General features: G+C 34.3%; 1 protein-coding gene across 1 annotated transcript; it reads right to left on the bottom strand.

Moving 5' to 3' along the window:
* Positions 1–689: 689 nt before the first annotated feature.
* On the bottom strand, positions 690–8253 carry LOC105049889 (uncharacterized). The gene is given in 16 exon segments (XM_073242791.1): positions 690–897; positions 1214–1407; positions 4848–4936; positions 5045–5135; positions 5219–5347; positions 5455–5511; positions 5605–5697; positions 5844–5909; positions 6018–6104; positions 6221–6290; positions 7320–7442; positions 7590–7690; positions 7769–7791; positions 7794–7847; positions 7985–8122; positions 8125–8253. Coding segments are annotated over 16 exon segments (1515 nt in total). The 5' UTR covers positions 8216–8253; the 3' UTR covers positions 690–788.
* Between the last annotated feature and the right edge of the window lie 15913 nt (positions 8254–24166).

The raw sequence follows: 24166 nt of genomic DNA, 5'->3' as shown, positions 1-24166 counted from the left end.
CGAGATCATCATCTGATCAAAATATCTGATCTCATCGAGATGCTAACTCTCTTGTAGAGGTCCTTTTTGACGGTGGATTTTATTTTTCTCTTTTGCTGAAAATCCTTTTTAAGAATTTTAACCTTTGCTCTTCGCGCACACGAATGGATCATGAATCTTTCTTCATCATTTTTGATTTCTTTCTCATGAAAAATTCAGCTCCTTAGCCTTTTTTTTTTTTTTTCGTCTCAAAAAAATCCAGCACCTTTCCTTTTACTCCTTTCCTTTAAGCGTGCATCCAACTCTTGGGCGGACTAGGTTTTTCTTACACCCACCGAACCCCTTGGGACGTCCAGCCTTTGGGTTTCAACACGTGAGGCCTCATGTTTATAGGCGGTCATCCTTATGCCTTTATCACGGTTGGAGTATCTTGAATTGTTTGCTTGTAGCAAATCAAGCATTTTAACAATGAGAGATCAAAATTGTGGAAGGATTAATGGCATCGGGTGATGCAAGCTTTAAAAATGAAGTTTTTCCAACAATTTGAATTTGAATATTCTGGTAGTAAATGCTTGTTTTATTCTGATGATGTAATCAGATAATATAACCATCTCTGGGGGCGGTGGTGGTTGTGGGGGTGGGGTGTGGTGGTGGGGGTAGGGGTGCGGTGGGCCAAGTCTTTACATGCCATACAGATTAGGCTTCCGATAAACCTGAAGCTAATGGTGCATTATTAAATGAACATTCTCCTGAATTGACAAGCATGGGCTCGTATTATGGAACATTATAAATAATAAGTTAAAAACAAATTATGATGCTTGTAAGGCATCGCCCTTCTCATCTTCATCCTCAGGGGACTTCTCCTGCAAGTTGGCATCATGCTGTTCCAAATACTCCTTGCTGTTCATCTCTGTTAATCTGCAAAACAACAATAGCAATGAAAAATTATGTATGTATGTATAGAAGGCCAATACATTTTTTTTTTTTTACTTCATGGAAAGTCTGAAGTGCATCATAAAACCTAAAGAATATAAAAGGGAATGGAATGAAAATGAACATCCCCCTGAGGCACTTGCTACTTGCTTCAGAGCAGTTGCATTTTTTTAAAACTATGTCAGCCAGATCAGATTGCCGGAGCTGATCACCGAATCTTTGTATCCAAAACTAAAGATTATTTATCCTCACTTTACTTCAGTGGGACTGTCGAGTCAGATATATAAGATGGATGTCATACCTGCTAATTGTGCGGTCCTTTGCAAATCCCAGCTCATTGTCCACGCAAAGATCAAGATCATCCCTTTTCTTTGACTTCAAAGAAGATCTAGGAGACGTCTTTTTGGCATCATCCACAGTCACAATTCTTTCAAATAATTCAATTGGTGATGCCTCAGCTGTACATAACAATCTGGCCCTGTTCTCATACATAACCTGTGAAAAGGGACAAGAATATCATATTGAAGCTGTTGCCCCAGCAAAACATTGCATGCAAAGGCCTTTATTAACAATGACCTGCTAAAAATAAGCAATCTTGTCTAGCTGAGTATCACACTTCTTCTAAAGCGAACCTTGGTTCAATCTAATTGCACAAGACAAGAACACTAGGGATTTTCAGCAGCAACTGAGACTATCATATTCGTAATATATCAAGAATGTCATAAAAATGAAGAAATTGATATATTTCTGTTAGCACTTACTGGCCTATATGGCATACACATAAGCAAAAAGTAAAAAAAATTATTGAAGATGCAGAATATGTAGGTTAAAGTTTCAGTTTTTTATTTGTAAAATCAAACTTAATCTCACACACTCATGGTTGAAAGCATATTTGTCATCTAACCTACCAGTTAAAACCTGAAAAGAAGAACTAAAAGTAACTAATGAAAAATCATCCTCCCATCACTTCATTATCAAAATAACATATATACTAGAAAATGGAAATAGCTATACCAGCCTGGGCTTAACCTAGCAGTTCGCCAACCTCCTCCTCATGGAAGAATAGGTTTGAGTTCAGTGAGGTGAATCTAGGTTTCTCATTTGTGAGGTTGCAGGATCTAATGGTTGAGAACATTGGAAAGAAGGTGGACTTGACAATGGGGCCATGCCTGACAAGAAGATCAAGGAGATGATGGAGCTAAAGATGAAGAGCCTGATGCAGAAAGGCATCATTGATGGCTCAAGACAAAATTATAAAGACCATAATTCAGTCCTAGTAGGTTGAGTTTTGAGACATGAATGTATTTCTAACCGATAGCACTTGGATTTGTATCTCATATGAAGATTTAAAAGAAACTGAAATTAGTTGTCCTTCCTAACAATCTCCACCTAGGCAAAATGCGCCTCCCATCTTAGAGTATATGCCTAGATTTCTCCAATCAAATAAACTAGGCATATATCAATTCCAAACAAACTTAAGAGATTCACCACATTTTTCTAACATGCTCAACTACACTATTTATAAATGTTCCCAAGGTCCACAATCTTGATACCAGTCAGTGTACCAGCACAATACCAGTTCAGTACGGTATGGTAGGGGCCAGTCCGTATGGTATGCACCCTCTACAGAGATGTTTCTCTAGGTTTTCTTCTCATTGTACCATCACGGCAGTACAGAGCATTACGGGTTGGTATGCACCCTGGTTCATCTTAATACACCTCGGTACACTTTGGTATACCTTGGTATGGTTGGTAAGGGATCTGGACCAACCCAAATAGTATTTTTGTACCAGTTCCAATTCCGTATGATATGGTATGCCATAAACCAAGCAATTTGGGGAGGTACAGCAAACACTGAATGTTGCGATATACTTGCCTCAAAATGCAGCATGCCTAATATCTAGAAGATGACCTTTCAGCATTGTGTGCAGCATATGATACGATTTTTGAACCAATAAATCCTTCACTTCATCATTTGGTGCATGAGGTTTCCCTAGCCATAAAGGCATGGCCTCCACATCAAAGATGATGCAAGTCTTCGACACTAGCACCAAACAAAGATGATGAACTCTAGTATGTGTTGAAACAACAGCTTCCTAAATTCCCAATTGTAGCTTTAATACTATGATTCTGCATATTTTGTGCTTTCAATTCAAAATTTGACATGAGTTCCCAAAACAAATGCAAATAAATAATTATATGAAAGGAAAAGAAAGAAGCAAATCACAACATACAAAGGAATTCTCTTATGCAATTAACAACCAGACTTCTCCACTTATCAGATTGCTGTCAAAGATTCCTTCATTTCAAAAGAGATGCTGGCACAGATGCATTGCATTCCTTGATAGCAAAAATGGGGGAGAACATTTTTCTATGGATAAATCCCCAGCCAACATCCCAATTACCATTAAAAACCAAGCTCAACTCCTGTTATTCTGTGAGAAAGAACACCCAAAGATAAATGTGTCAAATAATATCTTAAGAAACATGCCCAGCGCCAATAGATAAAATAACATGAGAATAAAACAACTCCTCCTCGCAACTGCTTCCTCTTTAATCTACAAATTCTAACTCTTTAATCTCCTGATAGAGCTTCTCCATTTATAAATGCATATATATCCGTTTCTTGTTCTCTTCCCAAAAGGATTTTCTAGCATAATGTACATCTGAAATAGGAGTTTGTAACACTTTTCAACCTTCATTTTTTTGTTTTTTGGTCAATCTGATTATTTGGCTATCTGATCCAAATCCAACTCATCTCAAACACCTACATACCAAAATAACACTCTTTCACACCATTAGACACTACAATCAAAATCAGAAACAACTCAACTATACTGGTTCAAAGCCAGCCATATGCCATTAAACATTTATCATATGTAGAATCATGAAGCTTGCTAACCACAAGAATAATGACAGAATGTTTCATGAGAGAATTATTACAAGAGAAAGGTTACTTGCATGGTTCATTTGAGTGATATTGTCCAGAAAGAACCAAAATGACTGAATAAGGTCAATGGGCAAATGAAGATATTAAAAGAAATAGTAAAAGGATGTTGATGAAAAATCAAATTGGAATTAGATGCCAGTGTTTTGTCCATTCCTTTGGATACCTTCAGATTTTATTTGATTAGGATAATATATACCACAGTAACCATTATAACTGGCTTGTGAAGTTATTTCACAGATAGAAATCAGTCAAGCATCAATAATCCTGTCATGACCTAAAAGGAATATGCAAGTTTGCTGAAAAGAAGATTATGAGCATCTAATGTTTTTGAGAGAAGAGAAATAATTGAATTAAATAAGAAATCAATCATCTTAGTTATTTTCCAATCCAAAAAAGAAACCCATCACTAGTTAAACATTTCTTGCTAGGAAAGAAAAGATCAAGATATATTGAATCGATTTTTTTTAAGGGAACAGTCTAGTTTTTCTTTTGTTTTTTTATTTACAGATTTTCATAAAAAACAATTTAACATGTCTGTAGATCAATAATGGCTTTTAAATCATTATAGAGTAAATTGAAACTATTGTAACCAGTAGAGAATTTATTTCTCATGAGCATGAAACTAGTACAACACTAGAATTCGTCAACCAGGAAGAACAATAGAGAATCTCTATAGATTAAAATATTATGAGTTTGATTGAACAACACTTGATCCATGGAACAGAACAATGAAACAAGTCCAGGGGATTTGGATGCTTTGAGTTCAATGGATAAGTCAACTCATCAAGCCTCAACTCCTTGGATAGGTCATCTACTTGTACAAACAGAGATAATTTTGCATTGAAAATACAAAGAAATTTGTTGATAATTGTGTGTGTGTGTGAGAGAGAGAGAGAGAGAGAGAGAACATATTCTAGATTCAGCATGTAGAAGACTAGCTTTGTAATGCACAATCATCAAACTTCAAACGAATACTAAGACGCACATCAACTAAGGTGACAAACCGATAAGCTGCAGTCCGGTTATGGAGACCAAACTTTGGCACTCCTTCCAATGCCAGAGTATGAAATTTTTCTGCATAGAGCAAATGGCAGCTCTTGTTAAGTTAAAGAAACAAGTCATGGCTTTTAAAGAAATATGATTTCTTTAACTTTATGTGCAAAATGGATCGAGACAACTCACTAAACAATCCAAAGTAGTCAGCTGCACCCAAAGGTCTGTCACAAAGATCTTCAAAAGGAAAATATGCACATCCATTAGCTCCCAGTAGGACCTGAAAAGAAGAGCTCATATTCATTGTCTGTCCTGCATATGCAATAGGAAGACCTATACACTTTATGACTTAAAGGAAAGGACCTGCAATTGTCTTCCCATAACAACTTCCACAACTTGTGGACCAGGTATTTCTTGTCCAATCAACTGATAGAACTTCTGTTTAAGAAGTTCAGAGTACTCCTTTCCAACAAAGTAAAAGCCCTGCTCAGCCTACATCAGGATAGTAAAACTTGTTGGCCAAAGGCATACTTGGAAGTGTTAAAATGGACTGCAAGCACGCCATGGACATAAAATGGAAAAAAGATGTAAATATATACCGAACCCAATTTTCTATAGTCTATTGAAGAGCCAATCTCATGCACCACACACCTTTCCTGCATCAGCAGTTACACCAGATTCATCAGCAGACCTGTGACAAACATATGGTATACAAAATAATAAGAAAAGAACAGATCCAAATATTACACCTTCAAGGTTTCGATGAAGGGCAAGAATAGATCCCTCTGTAAACCACCTTCATAAAGCTGATCAGGAGCACGATTTGAAGTGGCGACAAGAACCTAAAAAATACAGGATGCCCCACAAAGAAAATAGAAGAACAAGAAGACAAGGTCAATTCATATCTTCAGCAGTACAGTGAAATACGTACAGACTGAAAGAGAAGGAAAACTGCCGAATTTGAAAAATTGAAAGGCCAGCTACATACAATGCCTTTGCTGAACAAATGTCGAAAAAGACGATTCAGTATCAAAGCATCAGCAACATCAGTCACCTGCAATTACATGTTCACAGTCATTAGAGCTCAAAAGCAACATTGCGAAGAGCCAAATCATACAATGTGCACAGAAATTAAGGGCCTAACCAAGTATTTCTAACATACCATGAATTCATCAAGACATAATAGAACTGATTCATCAGATATCTCTCCTGCAACAACTTCCAGCGGATCTGCTACCCCTTTATGCATCTGCAAAATCCATTATTACAAAGCAGGAATGTAAAAGAAGTGAAAACATTCAACGAAACAGTATCTATAGGAAAAAGAATAAAGATCACTACAGAGTATCATAAAGCCAAAGATACCTGCAATCGACTATGTACACTCAACATAAAATCATGAAAGTGTATTCTTTTCTTCCTCCAGTTACATGGCCTGCCCCAAGAAGAACAGAGTCATTTTAAGCAAACCAAACTAGGAAGAAGCAAAGAGAACCAAGAATAGTGACCAAAGAAAATAAGCAATTATTGCCACGGTATCTTACAATTTACATGGCACTGAGATTCTATGGTGCCTAACTGGGATTCCTAGCATAAAAGACAAAAGAAAAAAAATACGGATACTTAAAGGACTAGACTAAATGTATATATGTTTGGAACTTTACGGAGTGTGATCTGTAAGATAAGTTTCAGAGTTAAATCAAAGCTGTATATCTCACAACCATACGTCTGGAGGGTTTCTTATTAGCTTTCATCTAGCATTATAGCATCTAATCTTTCAATCATGGGTAATGATCACATGGATGTGTTGAAGCATGCACATGAATGGCAAGATGGACAAGGAATGCAGGACACCAAGTAAACAGTCATTTAATTGAACTTACTCTTGTTCAGCTTAATAACCAATTAAGGAAAGATCTGAGTACTCAACAAATGCAAGAAAAAACTCCGATGGATGTGATTTCTCTTGGTTCATGAAGTTCAGGTTGTTCTATGCAATCAAACTATCCTTAACCTCAGAGCATGTGGACATTTTGAAAAAGCGCTTTGTAGAAGAAACTCAGTATTTTATCATGTCTTCATGTTACAATATAAATTTGTCATTGTACAAACAAAGAACTCGAAACCAAGAAATCATAATAATAAGACTACATGCAATACTTAAAATGTAAAGACTTATGGAATGTGTCTTTTCTAAATATTCCAGGTACATACTAGAGGCAAATTATTGGTGAATATCGCAAATGAACGACAGGAGAATCTCTGATATCACCAACTACTTCATGATGCCTACGTCACCCACAAAAAAAATTAACAATTATTTCATTATCTACTATGATCTTAACAATGTATCAAAGTGCATTTCCTTTACTCCTAAAAGTACTATCTAAAGCTTCATTATTCAGAAGACTAAGACATGTAAGTTATCCCAAAATACCTCACTTGGGTATCAGATTACACTTACAATCGATCATAAAACAAGTCCATAAGCATTGTCTTTCCAGTGCCTACTCCTCCATGAAGGTAGAGTCCATTGACTGGTGAATATGAAGATTGGGGAATTAGACACGACCATAACCACCTGCTCCTGCAAAACAATGCTATAAAACCGTGAATACAGATAACAGATGACAGATGAAAAATAAAAAAACCTATAATTTAGGCAATAAATACATCTACAAGCCTGGGATGTACTCTAGAAATACTAATAAACTGTCCTGTATGTATCAAGTACCTCCCATTTTTCTCAGATGCTTTGTATCTATCCAACCGGCAGCTATCTTCATGCTCAATGAGCTGATCATAAAGTCTTTGCAGTACTCTAAGGGTGCCCACCTAGAAATGGAGCACGAACTGGAGCGTGAATAACCAAAAAGATACGAAAAAGATTGAGTTAAACTTCATATTTAATACCTGGCAACTGTCACCATCAACTAGTCCCCCGATGCAATTCTCCTTTCATACTCAAGCAAAGGACCAGCTCTTCCAACATCTGCAGCGGATAACATCAACACCGACAAAAATGACAATGTCAAAACCGATGGATCCCACTAACGAGCCAAAATTTAAAACATGATTCCCAAATGAATGCAATTTTTGCAACACAGAGATGAGGTGTCAAAAGAAGACCTCTGGTTGCTTCATTTGCCGCAGGAGTGGACAGAGCCCTCCAGAGGACCAAAGTCCGGTTCAGATATCTGCTGATTTCTTTCTTGCGAGAAGGATTGATCAAAGAATTTGCCACCGGATTGCACAAAATTAAACTTTCTCATTTTTTCCCAAACCATTCAACGAAAGCGCTCGCCCATGAAGCCGAGATAAACACCGAACTTGTCGAAGAGAACAAGCTAATGCTCTCATCTTCACCAACAGCAAAGTACTGTTATGCAACTTCAATCAGCAGCCAACCTACATAAAATTACCCAACAGAAAAAGGTAATAAATGTACAAATATCAGATATTTGGAAACTTGAGCGCATCATGCCAACTATTTATGTACCAACTAGCAAGGAAAAATTCCACCTTACGCAGTAAAAGTCAGGATACGATCAGAGAAAAGGATGCAAAGCCATCAAAACAAAGAAGTTAATGCAGAAAACATGCTGATAACCCCGGAATTAAATCATAAAACATTGACAACAATAATAAATTCAAGAAAGTCAGGAACTTTAACATAAGATCACCGTTCCAGGAGTAAAAAAAATCGAGTTAAAGAAGGACGAAAAAGAGACGTTTACAACTTCCGAATCAAATCGACATAATATTCTATCATTTCAACAAAATAATTTAGAAAAAAGAATCAAAAAGAAATTCGAAAAACAAAAATCAAACTTTTCAGTCGCTAAAATAAAACAAAGCCAAAAAAAAAAAAGGGAGGAACATGCGCACCAGAAATCCAGAATAAAGAGAAACTCGAGTCAGCCAAATTCCAGTCGGCTCGAAAAGGAGGACTCCACAAATTAATCCCAAACGGAATCGACGGATTCCACGGGGGATATCCTCCTCCGGTTCAAGACACCACCAGAGACCCTAGCATAACTGCGAGCAGAGGATTTCAGAGCACCAGTGGAGCTCTCCGATGCAAGGAGGCGATCGGCATTTTTATCCGTTCGACGCCGTCAATTGGCTTCCACCTTCAGTTTCCAACTCCCCCGTCTCCAAGGAATAAAAAATAAGGGAGATATGTCCTTGTTTTAGTAGGAGTGGGGCCCGTCGGGGCCCACACGTGGAGCCGCCCCAGGCTTCGCGCTTTTGCAAACGCAGACGAAGTGCGTTGCCGCACGGAGAATATCGTACGGCTGGCTTGGAATATTTTTTGATGGCGACCATAGGGTCCAGAATTCTTGGGGTGTACCTGCTCGGGGTTCGCTGCCCCACAGGAACATCTGTGCGGCCATGGGCGCGGCTTTCGGGCGACGCGTGACGCCAGCGCGGCGTAGCGGTGCGTGGGGGGGGGGGGGGGGGGGGTCTGATTACGTGGCGCGTTTTAATACGTGGGGGATTCTGGTCTGAATGTTTTGTGTGGAGTAGTGGATCAGATGGATCTAATTGGTATCCACGGGCTGCCAGTGTGTCGGTGTTGAAAGGGATCACACAACGTCCACCGGGTTCAGTTTCATATTTATTCGAATATAAATAAAAATTTTAATATTCAATAAATATCTGCATCTATATTTTATTTATCAAATAAAAATGAATATGAATAAAAACAAAAATTATCTGCTCTATATTTAAATATTTAATTTTATTTATAATTTTATTTAATTTTATATAATACTCATTATTTTTTTAAAAATAATATACAAACATATTAACATATTATTATTTTGATTTACTATCTATCTAGTAATATCTTTAATTTTATAGTTATAAAATTTAATTATTTAACTTATATCAATATTTATATCTATACTTTGAGTGTCATGTATATCCGTTTAAAATAAATTTGTTGAAGGCCCACGTGTTGCGCAGAGTCGGATACACAAAAATAAATTTTTAGATGTTATTATCTTATTTTTAATTATTTAAATATTATAAAAAAATTATATATAAATTTCTTCCATCTTTCATTTATTTTTTTCTTTCTCTGTTTTTTTCTTCTTGATCCCTCAACCAACAGCATTTCTCTTTAATAACTATTTTTTTTTCTCTACAAAAGGTTACTTGGCCAATCAAAGCAACCCTGAGAGCTTAATTTCATTGATAGCGGACGGCTATTGCATCCATAATAGCAATCCTATCCTCTCTAATAATTTTTTTTTAATTTGTACTGAAGGTTGTTTGGATAATTCAAGCAATTCTCAACCCTCATTTAATTGGGACTGGACGGCTACTACATCAACACCAGTAATCGTCCGAGTATTCCTCAAATGATGTTCTTATTTAAAGAAAGTCTTAGTGCTTTATGATTTGTCATAATAGTTAATCTAAACGGATGAGAGAAAAAATCTAAACTAACGAGGAAAAAAATTTACTTGAATATTTTTTCTAAATCACCTCAACAAAACTCTTTGCCTTTTCTCCTCTGATCTCCAACTCTTCTTCCTCCTTTCCTCTATTGGCCTTCTCAGTCTCTCTTTCTCCACTGCTTTGTTCAAATACTTCAACCTCCTGGTAATACATACATATATAAATAATAGGTATAAAACGAAACGAAAAATGACTTGAATTTGACAACTCCATTATTCATCTCTGAATCATCTTTTCCAACAACCATCTCTTTTTCATTCAAATTATATAACTCTCTTTCTCCTAATAAATAGGCAAGGCAACAATCTTTCTTCCAGACATATTTGGATATTTTTTCAAAAAATTATTTTCTTTGATTAAAATCAAACTATCCGATTTTCTTTCTTCTAATAAAAAAAGTAAGGCAACTCCTTCACGCGCCCTCCCCTCTCCTCTTTTTTTTTCTGTCCGTTCCATGTTACCCAAAAAAATATTTTTTTTCTTCCTTCTTTTTCATTTTAAAATAAAATTTTAAAATAATAATAAATTATTAAATTTAAAAAATATTTTTTCAAAATATTTTTTAAAAATAATTTAAAATAATTTTTTTCAAAATAATTTTTTCCCTCCTTCTCCCCAAATATATATATATAAATATATTTTCCCTTCCCTTTCCTTTCTCCCGCAGCCTCCCCCTGCCCTTGCCGCGTGAGGCGAGGTCATGGCCATCTACATCGCCCCCACTGTGGCCCCATCCTACCGCCGTCCAGCCGCACCCACCATCCATGTCGCACCCCGCTTCGTGTGACCACCAAACCCCCTCCCCTCTCCACCCCTCCCCTGACTTCGGTGCCACCAACCTCCTCCCCTCCCCTCCACGACCCTGCCCCATTGCCGTCCCCTCCTTTTCCTCCCCCGGCTCCGGTGAACCAGAGCCCTGTGGCTCCATGCGAGCACTGACGACCGCCCCTCCCCTCCTCCGCTCCGACGCCACCAACCCTCCTTCTCTGGCTCCGGTACACCAACCCCCCTCGCCTCCCCTCCCCTCCCTCCCAGTCTTGGGAAGGAAAGAGAGCACTTAGGGAGATCTTGGACGGTGGTACGCTTGGAGTGGCCGAATAAAAAATTTGGATGGTGACTGAAATTTGTCGGTGCTCGTGCAGAGCCGCGAGGCCTCGGGTTTGCTGGGGCCGATGGAGGGAACAGGGGGATGGCGATGGGATAGGGCTGTGGAGGGTGCGATGGCCAAATACAGAAGCTTCGGCAGTCGAAGAGAGGAAGAGGACTCCTTGAAGAGTCCTCCTCTTTCATTCTAGGTTGACACGCCGTGCGTTAGGAGGGTTTTGACTTCCTGAGTTGGCAACATCATAATACTCCTCCATAAAGTATGTTATATATATATATATATTATATTATATATATATATATGACATGGATATGAATTTTTCAATCCAACTAATATTTATATCCATATTGATATTCATTAGATAAAATAAATATGAATATGAACATATTGATGCCTGATCCTACCAGAAGGGGTTCACATTGTATCTTTTGTGCAAAAGAATAATTGATTTTTTTTTATATTAAAAAAAAATGATTGATCTTCTTTCACAGTGTCAACCATTGGATTGCATTTTGCACGGATACTAAAGCAGATACACATCTCTTGAAGCACCCCCAATATCTTCTCTCCCAAAGACTGCACAAATCTGAAAGCAATTATTGCACCATCCATGGTTAACATTGCAAAAGACACAATTCAAGCCCATCGGTGAGATTGATGGACGGTGAGTGATTCAAATGAAAGATCTGGACGGGAGCAGAGAATCAAGATGATTCGAGCGCCAACCTGTACGTCTTGTTTTGCATATATATGACAATATGCTTGAGGAAGGAGTTCGAGGTAAATTGCACGATTGACCTCCTTTGCATGAAAGAAAAATAATTTCCATTCAAAACATCACAATATTCTTATATGTTAATTTATTTTTGTTAAATAATCTATTGTTAACTCTTCTTTTCCTAAATAATCAATCAAGGTTTGGGTTAGAATTTGATTGTACATATATAATATCCAGCCTTAAAATCTAAACACTGTATTTACTCAAATAAAACTCCACAACTATAATTTATACATGCAATGTTTTTGAGAGAGAAAGGAACCATGTTATGGTTACTTAGATCCAAATGCTAGAGAATGCACCATTAAACCCAGAAACTCTAGTCATTAAACATAGAGGTATGACCATCGAATAGTTGCTAATCTGTATGTCATAATAATTTGTAAGTTTTTTCTATTAGTCCCAAAACATCTTAGTATCATTTAAACATGACACTTCTAAATAAAAGAAAAGTGCAAATAGCCCAATGATTTGTATTGGAAATTAGTTCCATTTAAAGTTTGAAAAACTGTAATGTTCTAACATTTTATTTTAGTGTGCAAGCATAGTACATAAATTTCACAAAAAGATAATTGCACATTTAACATGTGTCTTTGCTATAAAACTGGTCATCAGAAGCAAAAAAACTCATGATGCCCCAATTCCTAAATACATTTGCATAAGATGATTTGACATTATTGTTTTATTTTTTATTTTGCATACTAACAAAAGTCAATAATTGTTAAAGTTTGTCTTGACAATCAATTTCATTCATGGACAGCGTTTGGGACGAGAGAACGGGTCAAAACTGTGGTTTGGTTTTGAAATTTGCGTTCTAGCCAAGATTTTTTAGCTTCTCAGCTCTAAGATTGATATCCAACATAGAAGGAGGTGGATAAGATCAAGAATTTAAAGATGTCACATTGGACCCATGTGAATACGTGATTGGCACGCCGGTCTTCTTCTTTTGGTGTCGTTAGCATACAATGCCCACTAAAAGGACAGTCATCATCTCTATTATCTAAAGTTTTCTCTCCAAATTATGGTGCAAAGGAGAACCATCCTACCAAAACCTTATCATTGACCTTGGCATTATGATTGACCAAAACACTAATATCTCTTGATCATGTGGTATATGATTATGCAGTATTCATTATTTTAATCTACCATACGATGATCAAGATTAGATAAGTCATCGAGCAGTTATCAAAATTATTTGGGCAGACGATGGTGATAGAAGCACAGAAATCGTCTTCTCTAGGTGTGAAGTAAGGACTTGAATCCAACATGTGCACTTGAATCAAATAATTACACCATGTGAATTTTATTCTCACAAATACTCAGATCATTGCACCCTAAAGATAATAAATTAATTATTTTATTACTTCCTTGCATGTCTGATACTAGTTCTATATATATTTATGAGCAAAAATGGGAGGTGATGTACCCCCATGGGCCCCATCTCATGAAAAAGAAAAAATCTAATATTCTTGACCCATTTCCAATCTGAAGATTTAAATCTTCTTTATCTGATGCCATGGTGGATCATGTACCTCCGGCTCCTACCTTCTGGAATGAGCCTTTAGTAAAAAGTGCATCTAGGTCTGCAACAAAGGCTATTTGTTTTGGATGTACAGCAGGCCTAAACTATACCTCTTAATGTAGATCGATCTAAATCTAATATGTATATATGAAAACAGTAATTGAGAAAAAATAAATTAACAATTTAAGCTATTCATGTAAGCAGTAAATCCTCATCTACGAATGCCATCTGGATCAAAATAAATCTTGAGTATGCAATATGAAAAAAAAGAATGTGAAAAGCATCTTATTCTTCAAGCATTAAAAACATCTTAAAAGCACTCATTGAAAACAAATAGAGAGAATGAAAAGCATTATATGATTCAAGAGCCGAACTAAAGTTCACTCACGTGAATAAAATTATATTATAAAGTATTATGTTATTACATTTTTACAATTAAAGCCCATTCATATACGTAGTCTAGAATATGGATTGATACTAGAAATTTAGATTGGCGTTATTTTGCTATGGATTTACCGCTTCCAATTCTATGAATTTATTGTTGATAATGATTAGATATTGTTTAGAAGAAATTTCTGTATTATTGATGATATATAATGCTCATCAATACTCATTTTAATTTTTTTTTATTTATTATCAAAATTAATAATTAATTTTAATAAATGATAAATTATGTGGTTTTTGTGCGCAATGCGTGGCCGCAAAACTAGTTATAAATATATAATCATGTCAATCTTGTGTATGATTTAAGTTTAAATTTAATTATATGCAATAAATTCATATCTCATTGCATTAGTCTTTTGTGTAACATATATCTCTACAAGATGTGGCCCACCTTTGTCGTAATTATAATGGTCAAAAAAAAAAAAAAAAACCTGTTCGTCGTGCTAAGAGAATGTATAATTTCCAACTCGCACTACTGCCGCACGTGCTGCAGAACCACGTGTTTCCTCCGAGTTTTGCCCACCAAGCATGGGCTTCGATTCCCTCCAACCCCGTGCGACATTAGCAGATAAAGTTAGTCATTGGGACATAAAGTTTCACTCTTGGGAATGACCTTCGTTCGGCATTAGTGTAGATTGCCACGGATCCATCGTATCTGTGGAGGCTAAAAGATGGTTCCGCTGCTGGGATCCCCATCTCGAGTTCATAAATTCGGTACGGTATGCTCCACCACGTCGGCCAGTTAAAGTGGGATTTACGCCCACCTAAGTTGGATTTTTTTATTTTTTATTTTTTTGGGCACAACATCCAAGTTGGATTTAGTGGGAGAGTTCGGTGGTACTTCTTTATCACCTTGTTTCGGAGCTGGTAACCAAAGAAAGACACGCCGATGGAAAGCCTCATTATTTTTTAATCATTGTACCTTTATGACTTTTATATGTGGTGTTAAACTTCGGCAGGCTTATGGTTTCACCTAATTAAGGGAACATGCCCACTGACTTGGCATTTACTTTCTTATTAAAAAAAAGTACGTGACGTGCCTCGCATGTAGCCTACATAATGTAATACTAACATTACAATATACAAACAATAATGCAGCAACTTAGTTGCGAAGAATACTAGCAAGTGAACCGTGTTTCACGGTGAAATTTTCACCATAATATATAAAAAAATATTAAACTTATAAATATTTAAAAAAATAATAAAATTTATAACAGATATATATAAAAATTCTATTCTTCTAATATTGAATGTTTTTTACTGAAACTGCAAAGAAAAAAAAAAAGAAGATAGGATTAGAAAAAATGTTTGGCTGAATTTATTGTAAAAAATAAAATAGGGAGATAACAATTAAAGCTAAATTATCTTGCATGATATCTTTTGATTGCTCGCATTGATGGTATATCTCTGAATAGATAATATAATATAATATTAATTTATTATTTAAGAAATAGTAAAATGAGAAAATAAAAAATAAGATATATTATCCAGTTATGTTTGATGATGTTTTCGTAATAGGATTTTATAAAAAAGTTTAATTTCGAGATAACAACTTCTTCCAAGGTCTGAACTGTTGAAGATCTAGTATTGAAATATCGATGAAAATTTAGTGGCCCAAATTTTTCTTTTTAAAAAATTTTAGTTATCTTGAAATTTAGGAAATTATCACTGAAGCCTTGCAAACTGAACATGATCTAAAAACTATAGGTGCGATCGAAAATTTTCTTAACGATGGGTGGAAGAGCAAACCTGTCAGATTTCGAATCCAATGCAAGATTAATGCATGGAACATCAATTAATTATTGAGCCAATTTTTTGAATATAACAATAGTTGTAACGCCAGTGCACTTCACTAATAGCATTTAATTATACCGGATAAAGATGATAAAATTTATAAATTTTACTTCATGAAAATAAAATTTTTTTGTCAGAAAAAAACTAAAAAGGTTATAGCCTTATCATGGTACTAGAGATTGATCATTCCGGCCGCACTGATTGCACCAAAAACATCACCATATATTTTTATTACTGACTTGCAATTGAAATAGGCTTTATACCACTAACCATAGCAAGCACCAATAGATTTTATGTTTACTTTATACGTAATTTTATGTCCTGAAAAGATATTTAATTAATTCAAGATTTATATTTGAGAATAAGATTGAGCATAAATAAATTTAAATTATCTGAAAATGATCCGATTCTAAATCAAGCAATTTTTTAATTGCTTTTCTATTGGTGTTAACTTTTTGCTGAGGGTCAATAATGATTGGATGTTCTTGTTCTATGAATGTAACTGGAACAACAAGTATTTCAAGCCGATACATAATTTTTTTTAATATATTGAAATAGTAATATATAAATTCAGTAGTTAGAAAGAACATTATTATAAAGTTATATTTTGTAACTTGTTTCGATAGTCAAAAATTTTCGATATTTGTGGATCCATATAATATCATGATGCAGAGAATGATGATAAGCACATTCTTTCTGCAAAAGAAGTATATATTTATCCATCAGTTCTGAAAAGAGAGAGAGAAAGATTATCTCTATATGTCCTCACAATTATTCCAACCAAAACGATAATAACTACACTTTCTTTCATTCTTTCACGGACAGTATTTTTATTAAATTCTTTAGCAAATTTACCCCAAATGTAACAGATTCTTTTCATACTATGAATAAGAAAAAATAATCATGAAAACCTCACAATATTATATTATATTATACAAAAATATGTAGGCAATGAAATATTTATTTCGAATCTTAAATTTTCTAGTTTCAAATTTCTTCTATAAATCAATTTTTATCTGATATTGGTTTGATCAATAGGTCTGACAATAACAATATATCCAATGACATCTACAAAATACATGAGAAAATATTTTAATATTATATTTTTAATTATTATAAAGTATGCAAAATATATAAGAAAATATGTTAATATTATCACGAGGATATATGAAGCTATTGCATACCCGTCAAATAAGGATCGTTATAATTTCTAAGTGAAAGTTTTTTAAAATCGATAAAATTAAATTTTTTAAGAGCAATAGAGCCATCATCATCATCATCGATTTGTTCAATATATAGAAATTCATCGATTGATATAAATAATATATCGATGATCGATCGTCCTAGAATTTTTTTATTTAAAGCAACATTAAAATTTGAAAAATATAAAATTTTCCTTTAATAAGTAATTTTTTAAATGGCTCAGCATCTTCTTTTCGTATTAATGCTTGAATCAAAATTTGTTGCATTAAAAAAGAATGATTTTTTATATAGATATAGATGTTCCATAAAAATCATCAGTGGATTATAAAAGTTCAATAAATTTTTTTTGTCATTTAGTATGCAATCAACACTCATCAATTGATTTTCAATATTAGAATTTATCAAATCCCATATCCTTGCAAGTTTGATTTTGATTTTCCAGCTATGCTTTTCCAACAATAACTCTGTCAATAGATTATATTTCATTCCTTTCGTTAATCTGTTCATAAGAAAAAAAAAGTAAATATGCATAATAAAATATAAATGAAAAAATAAACTATTAAATTATTTTGTTTGTTTCAATTATAGGAAAGATACCTGAAGGAAGATCAGAAAAACTTTTTTATAAACGATATTCTTTGTATAATCTCCAAAGTCCAAACCTAGAATACTCATTCTCAATCAAAATTTTGAGTCCATGAGGTGATGTCACACGTGAAATTGCTACATAAAGTTGGCCATGAGAAAACACAGACTTCGACAAGTATATCCCAACATTCTTCGATGTTTGGCCTTGGCTTTTATTAATTTTATGGCATAGCAAAGCCTTACTGAAAATTATTGTCTTTTGAAAATAAATGACCGTTTTGTCTCTGTTACTTGCATTATATTGTGTGAATATAAACTTTACTATTAATATGACTATCAGTGATGATTTTTATCTCAATTATCTTCGTAGTTAACTAAGTTACTATTAATTTGGTACCATTATAAAGACCTGCACTTTGATTGATATTCGGTAGTAACATTATAGGAGCTCTTATTTTTAATTTTAAATTATGATGTGGTATATCATTAAATTTAAAGAACTAAAAAATTCAGTAGGATAGAGAACATCCTCAACAGTAGCATCTATTGATATTTTGCATATTGTATCAGAACTCAAATATACCTTTTCTTCTGTTGGGATCAAAGAAAGTATGTGCATATTAATTTCATCAACCATTTCATTTATGGGAGTGATAATAGCTCTTTCGTTTAAATATAAAAGATTATCATAATTTTTTACAAAATCAAAATAGATTGAAGAAGAAATTTTTTAAATATGATTGCCATCATTCTTTGTAAGTAAATCATCTGAAATTTTTATCCAAGTTGCTTCTTCTTTTCTTCGTTTAATTTAATGGTAGGCATTTTTCCGTCACCGATATTTAAAATCTATTTACTAAAATTAAGCATGAATGTCCTGGATTCTTCATCCATATCATTATTCAGCAGCCACATATTTTTTTTTAAAGATAAATTTTATAATATTTTATAAATATGATCAGCTTATTGATGCATCTTTTGTTTCATCTCTATTTCCTCCAACAATAACCGAAAGGATCTATCTGAAATCTCCTCCAAGTAGTACGATCTTTCCATCGAATGGTTTCTACTCAGTATTTGAATTTCTTTATTTAAAATATCTTATAAAGATCTGTCAAGGGCCTGATAATAATTTTTATGATTCATTGGAGCTTCATCCCAGACAATTAATGTTGCAAATTTGATTAATTCTTCTCGTATTTCTTTTTTAATTTCGCTTGTAGAACACTCACCAATTTGAGTTGATATTTTAAATCTTGAATGCACCGTTCATCTACTGGATAATAAAAATGATGCTATTCTAGATGAAGCAACAGCAAGCACAATGTGCCCTTCAATGCAATTTTTGAAACAATCACTTATCAAAGATATATTTTAGTAGACCCTCCATGACCATGGACAAAGAATAATCCACCTTTTTGTTCATTCACGGCACCCAAAACAATATCATAATTAATTTTTTGTTCTTTATTCAATCCCTTTAATAACATTGAATGTTTCCATTATAGTTTATAGACATCATAATCTAACTCATCTCTCAATAATCTGTTATTAAATTTTTCTATTATAATTCTATCAAGCATTGGAAGATTATAATCAAAAAGAGAGTAATAACTTTTGTTGACTAATTTCTCCAACTCGAACAGAATATGATTTTTCAGCTATAATTTGGAGATCTGTAAATTAGATAGTTGCAAAATATCTCATAATCGATGAATGATATCATGTCCAATTATTTTGTAATGCATTTCTAATAACTTGTTAGGGTCAGAAACTTCACAATACATGATTAAGGTGACAAAAAAATTACCTCAGTTCAGATACTATTGCTCAATAAAAAACTTCTTCTAATGCTCCATGTCATTCTGTATCATCATCCAATAGTTTGAGCGCATGACATGTAGATTGAAATGTTGGATGTACAATACCATTTATAGTTTTGATTTCATCAAAATTTTTTGATCCTTTGATTACATTCAAAAGCATTCTTAAATAATATAATTCATCTGAACTGGGATGGATATAAACAATTCTGTCTATTCACTTTTTTTGCTTTTTTCTGGTCTGAATTTTGTCTTTTGACTTCTACACCCATTTTATAAGAAATTCAGCATACATTAACTCTTGAGCATCTTCATATATTTCATTAATTTGCAACTATTCTATGAGCATTATTTTTTTTATATCTTTTCTATTAAGAGCAGAAGATAAGGTCTGATTTTCATGATATGCAACCACGTTCATACATGGAAGATGCATCAGAAGACGTTCAACTGTAGGTTTCTTAAAATGTGTATTAAATTGAAATGATCTTCATATAGCTTCATATATTGATAAATATCTACAGTCAAGATAGATTTTGATTTTATCAACCTGTCCATATTATTTTTCTCCAGTGCTCTCATTAACCAAAATATTTTTTGTTATTGCTATCCTTGTTCTGTCAACATCTTTATTAACATATTTAAATAAATACTTAATCATTTTGAATTTATTGTATCATTCAACATTAATATATGCTTGATAACAGATGATTAAATCCATATTATAGGAAACAACAAATCATTATGAAGCTCTATTCCATTTTTAACAACATATCGTCCATTATTTTTTCTCCTATAAATAGCAAAACCATACTCATCAATTGTTGTTTCTGCTTGAATATTTTTAGAGAAATATTTGGAACATGGCCTTTTAGCATGCATGGAGACCTAAGATTATACATTCCACATAGATCATGCATCATAAATTTTATAACTGTTTCATATCTCAATACATCTTTATCTTTGTTAGATATTTTGCATAAATTATAGAATCAATATCTACTGATTTTGGATATGTTAGAATTTCTATTTCAGGACATGCATGTATATTTCAATAATTTTATTTTTTAAATATCACAGCGGACTAGAAGATTAAAACTCTTTTAATCTATATTATACATGTATAAAATATAAACCACAAGGATCTACTTCATATACTGAAATTGAACATATACTAGAATTTAACATATGATCGAATCACATACCTATTTTGTAATTTTTTGTTTATTTTGGATCTAAAAGAGAAGAGGCTTTCTCTTAGCCACGTAAGTATCCGATCTCTATAGATATCCACTCAAGATCAGTCTAGAACAGTCCTCTTAAAATTAATTTTTCTTCTCTAAGAAAAATTATCCTGCAAATCTGAACGAAACCTAGATCACGATCAACTCTTTGATCTTTTCTTGATCTTCTTCTTCTCTTGCTTTTTTTCTCTTGATTATGCTGCTATCATGGATCAAAAACCAGCACACAAGGGGACGCCCAAGCCTTGGGATGTGGAGGAAGAAGGGACGCCCAAAGGGAGGGGCGTTTGGACGTCCAAGGGAGAAGAGAGGGAGAGAGGAAGAGAGGGCGTGGGGCTCTCCTTGGTGGGCGTGGGGCTGCTGGTTTGAGTGCTTAGGGACCTTAGGAGAGATCTCTTTAAATAGGTATAAGGTTTGAATCATATTCCAAATCAAATAAGCACTTAATACAAGTCCAACTTGTATTAGATTTCCTAATAACTTAAGTTATTCAACTTCCGTTAGGAAACCTATTAGGGCCAATAATTGGAGCCCTTGCACCCATAAAATCATACCCCCTTTTGTATCCAAGGGATGCCCCATCAAGGATCCACAAGCTCTATAAAGGTTGGACATGTCTAACTTGATCAAATCAAATGACGCCCCATCAAAACTATCAAGAAAATAAATTAAGGACTTGCACCCTTAATTCATTTGATTTAAAATCTTAGGCACCCAATAATTAGAGCCCAATGAATCTAATTTATTTAGGTTATTAGCAGGTAATTTAGTTTAAATTAATTTTATCAAATAAAAAATTTAAACATAAAAAAAAATTGGATCCAGCCATATGCTAGCAAGGTTACCTTGAACCTAATAGAGTTTCTCTAAACCCAATTGATACTTCATAAGCTCAATTACTTATTCCAGATCTAATCTCTTTGTTGTGTGATCCTATATGTTCAATTCTATCTGGAGTGAGATATACAATGATCTCTATCAAAGTATTATTGAAACTCTTTTCAATGGGTCGGAATAATTTCACTCTAACTCATCAAAGATTGTCGATCCAGAACAACTCTAGTGAGCTCTCACAATCCACTAGTAACACCTATCAGTATGTAATGGCAACTCAATATAATCGAAAAGAACCTCAAGGTATAGTTAACATGTGATTCAGTCCTTCTATCGTGAGTCCCGACTAGATGGCAGGTTATGAATAAATCATCAAATCTGATCATCAGTCATATGATAAATTCGATCAGCTCAAGTCCAATTGTGATCTTTATGAAAATTTTTTTCCATCAATCACACTGTTATGGCCATAGACTCTCAGACTTAGCCTCTTAAATCTCATAGGACTACTCTTTTCTATCAAGATCAATAGATTTTATTTTAATATGCATCCTACTCCTACAGTGGATCAACTATCGCCAACATCCACTATAAGGGCTCATTGAAATCATGTTTATGTGTCAGTCAAACTCCAGCAGTCTCACTGCGAGCAGTCATACCATCTCAGATCAAAGGACCATTCACACAACTACAGTATCGAGACAATCACTGATGATTGAGTAGAAATTCAAATAATCTCTCATATGGTCATGCTCAGTACTAGTTGTTCTTTAATAATTATCCGCACTCGTCGCTTAGTGTCTCTACATGGTAGATCAGAGACTCATTTATCCTAAAGAAAGCAATCTGTGTGTTGGTCTATCCAGATCGATCATCATCCTTATGATGATACTATGATTGGAAGCATTTAGGAATTAAATACATGTATCTAATTCTCAATACTTTGAGAATATGTATAGAAAAATTAATTTCATGAACGATTCAAAGACACATCACACTTGAATGAAAAATAAATTTATCCTTTTATTGATCAAATCAATGTATAAAGTATAAAATTGTGTCCTAACTATATTATAATGTGTCAGCCATATGGGCTTCTAGGATATACATCTAACAATCTCTCATTTGGACTAAGACTACTTGATCACTAATCTAAGTCCCATCTTCTCAAAGTAGATTTTCATTTTAGGCTGACTAAATTACTTTATCAGTGGTCTGCCATATTATCCACGAAGTCTACTCTTCATACCTCGACATCTTTCTTTTTGAGATAGTCACGTATAATATGATACCGTCGCTCAATGTGCTTTGATTTTTGATGAGACCTTGGCTCTTTAGCAAGTGCGATGGCTCCATTATTGTCACAGTAAAGTGGTATGACATCCGATGTCTTAATCTCAAGTTTCACGATAAACTTTTTGAATCAGAAGCCTTCCTTTGTAGCATCCGAAGTAACAACATACTTAGCCTCTATGGTCGAATCCGCTATGATGGGTTGCTTGAAACTCTTCCAGCTAACTACAGCACCATTGCAAATGACACATATCCTGATATAGACTTTCTATCATCAGGATCAGACATAAAGTCTGAATCAGTATATCCCTTGACTCGTAACTCAGAACCTTCTCCAAAGATCAAGCACAAATTCTTAGTCCTTCTCAAGTACTTAAGGATTTTTTCATAGCTATCCAGTACTCTTCATCTGGATTCGACTGATACCTGCTCGTGACACTCACAGTAAGAACAATATTAAGTCGAGTATATAGCATGATATACATGAGACTCCATATGGCTGAGGCGTAAGAATCCTACTCATGCACTGAACTTCTCAGATGTGGTCAGACACATCATCTTGAAAAGATTAACCTGCTTAAGAGGTAAAAGTCCTCTTTTAGAGTTTTTCATATTGAACCTCTTCAGCACCTTCTCTATGTACAGCTTTTGTGACAGACCTAGTATCCTTTTCGATCTATCTCTATAGACCTTTATTCCAAAAATATAGGATGCTTCCCCTAGGTCATGTGGAGAAAATTCAGTACAGGGATAAAATGATAATTTTAAAACTTTTTCAAAATTATGATTTTACTGTAAAAAATATTAATTAATATAATTAATTAATATAAATTTATCCTACACTAGGATCTAAATATGATATATAGCATGCATTCATTTAAATTTGAATTTCAAATTCAAATAGTAAACACTTTACTGTAATGTGTTCAGAATACAATACCTTTGTGCGGGTAGTAGATCGCTGCAATTTGATCACCGTCGGAAGAGTCTGATCATCGTGATATAGCCACACAGTGTGTCTGACCTCTGCAGATCATCCACACGAAGCTCCCGATCTGATCGACTCCTCACGAGTGCTAGCTCATTGTAGAGCCCTTTGGACGGTCGATGCTGATCGAACTCCTTCGATTGATGTCTGTCGATTCTTCAGACACTTCAGATCGTCAACAAACATACTTGAGAGAATGTTGAAGATCTTCCTGAGATTTTGTGGG

Source organism: Elaeis guineensis, chromosome 8, assembly GCF_000442705.2.
Source record: "Elaeis guineensis isolate ETL-2024a chromosome 8, EG11, whole genome shotgun sequence".
Taxonomy (NCBI): Eukaryota; Viridiplantae; Streptophyta; class Magnoliopsida; order Arecales; family Arecaceae; genus Elaeis; species Elaeis guineensis.
The sequence above is the reverse complement of the archived record's forward strand: the minus strand, read 5'-3'. Positions and strand labels throughout refer to the sequence as shown.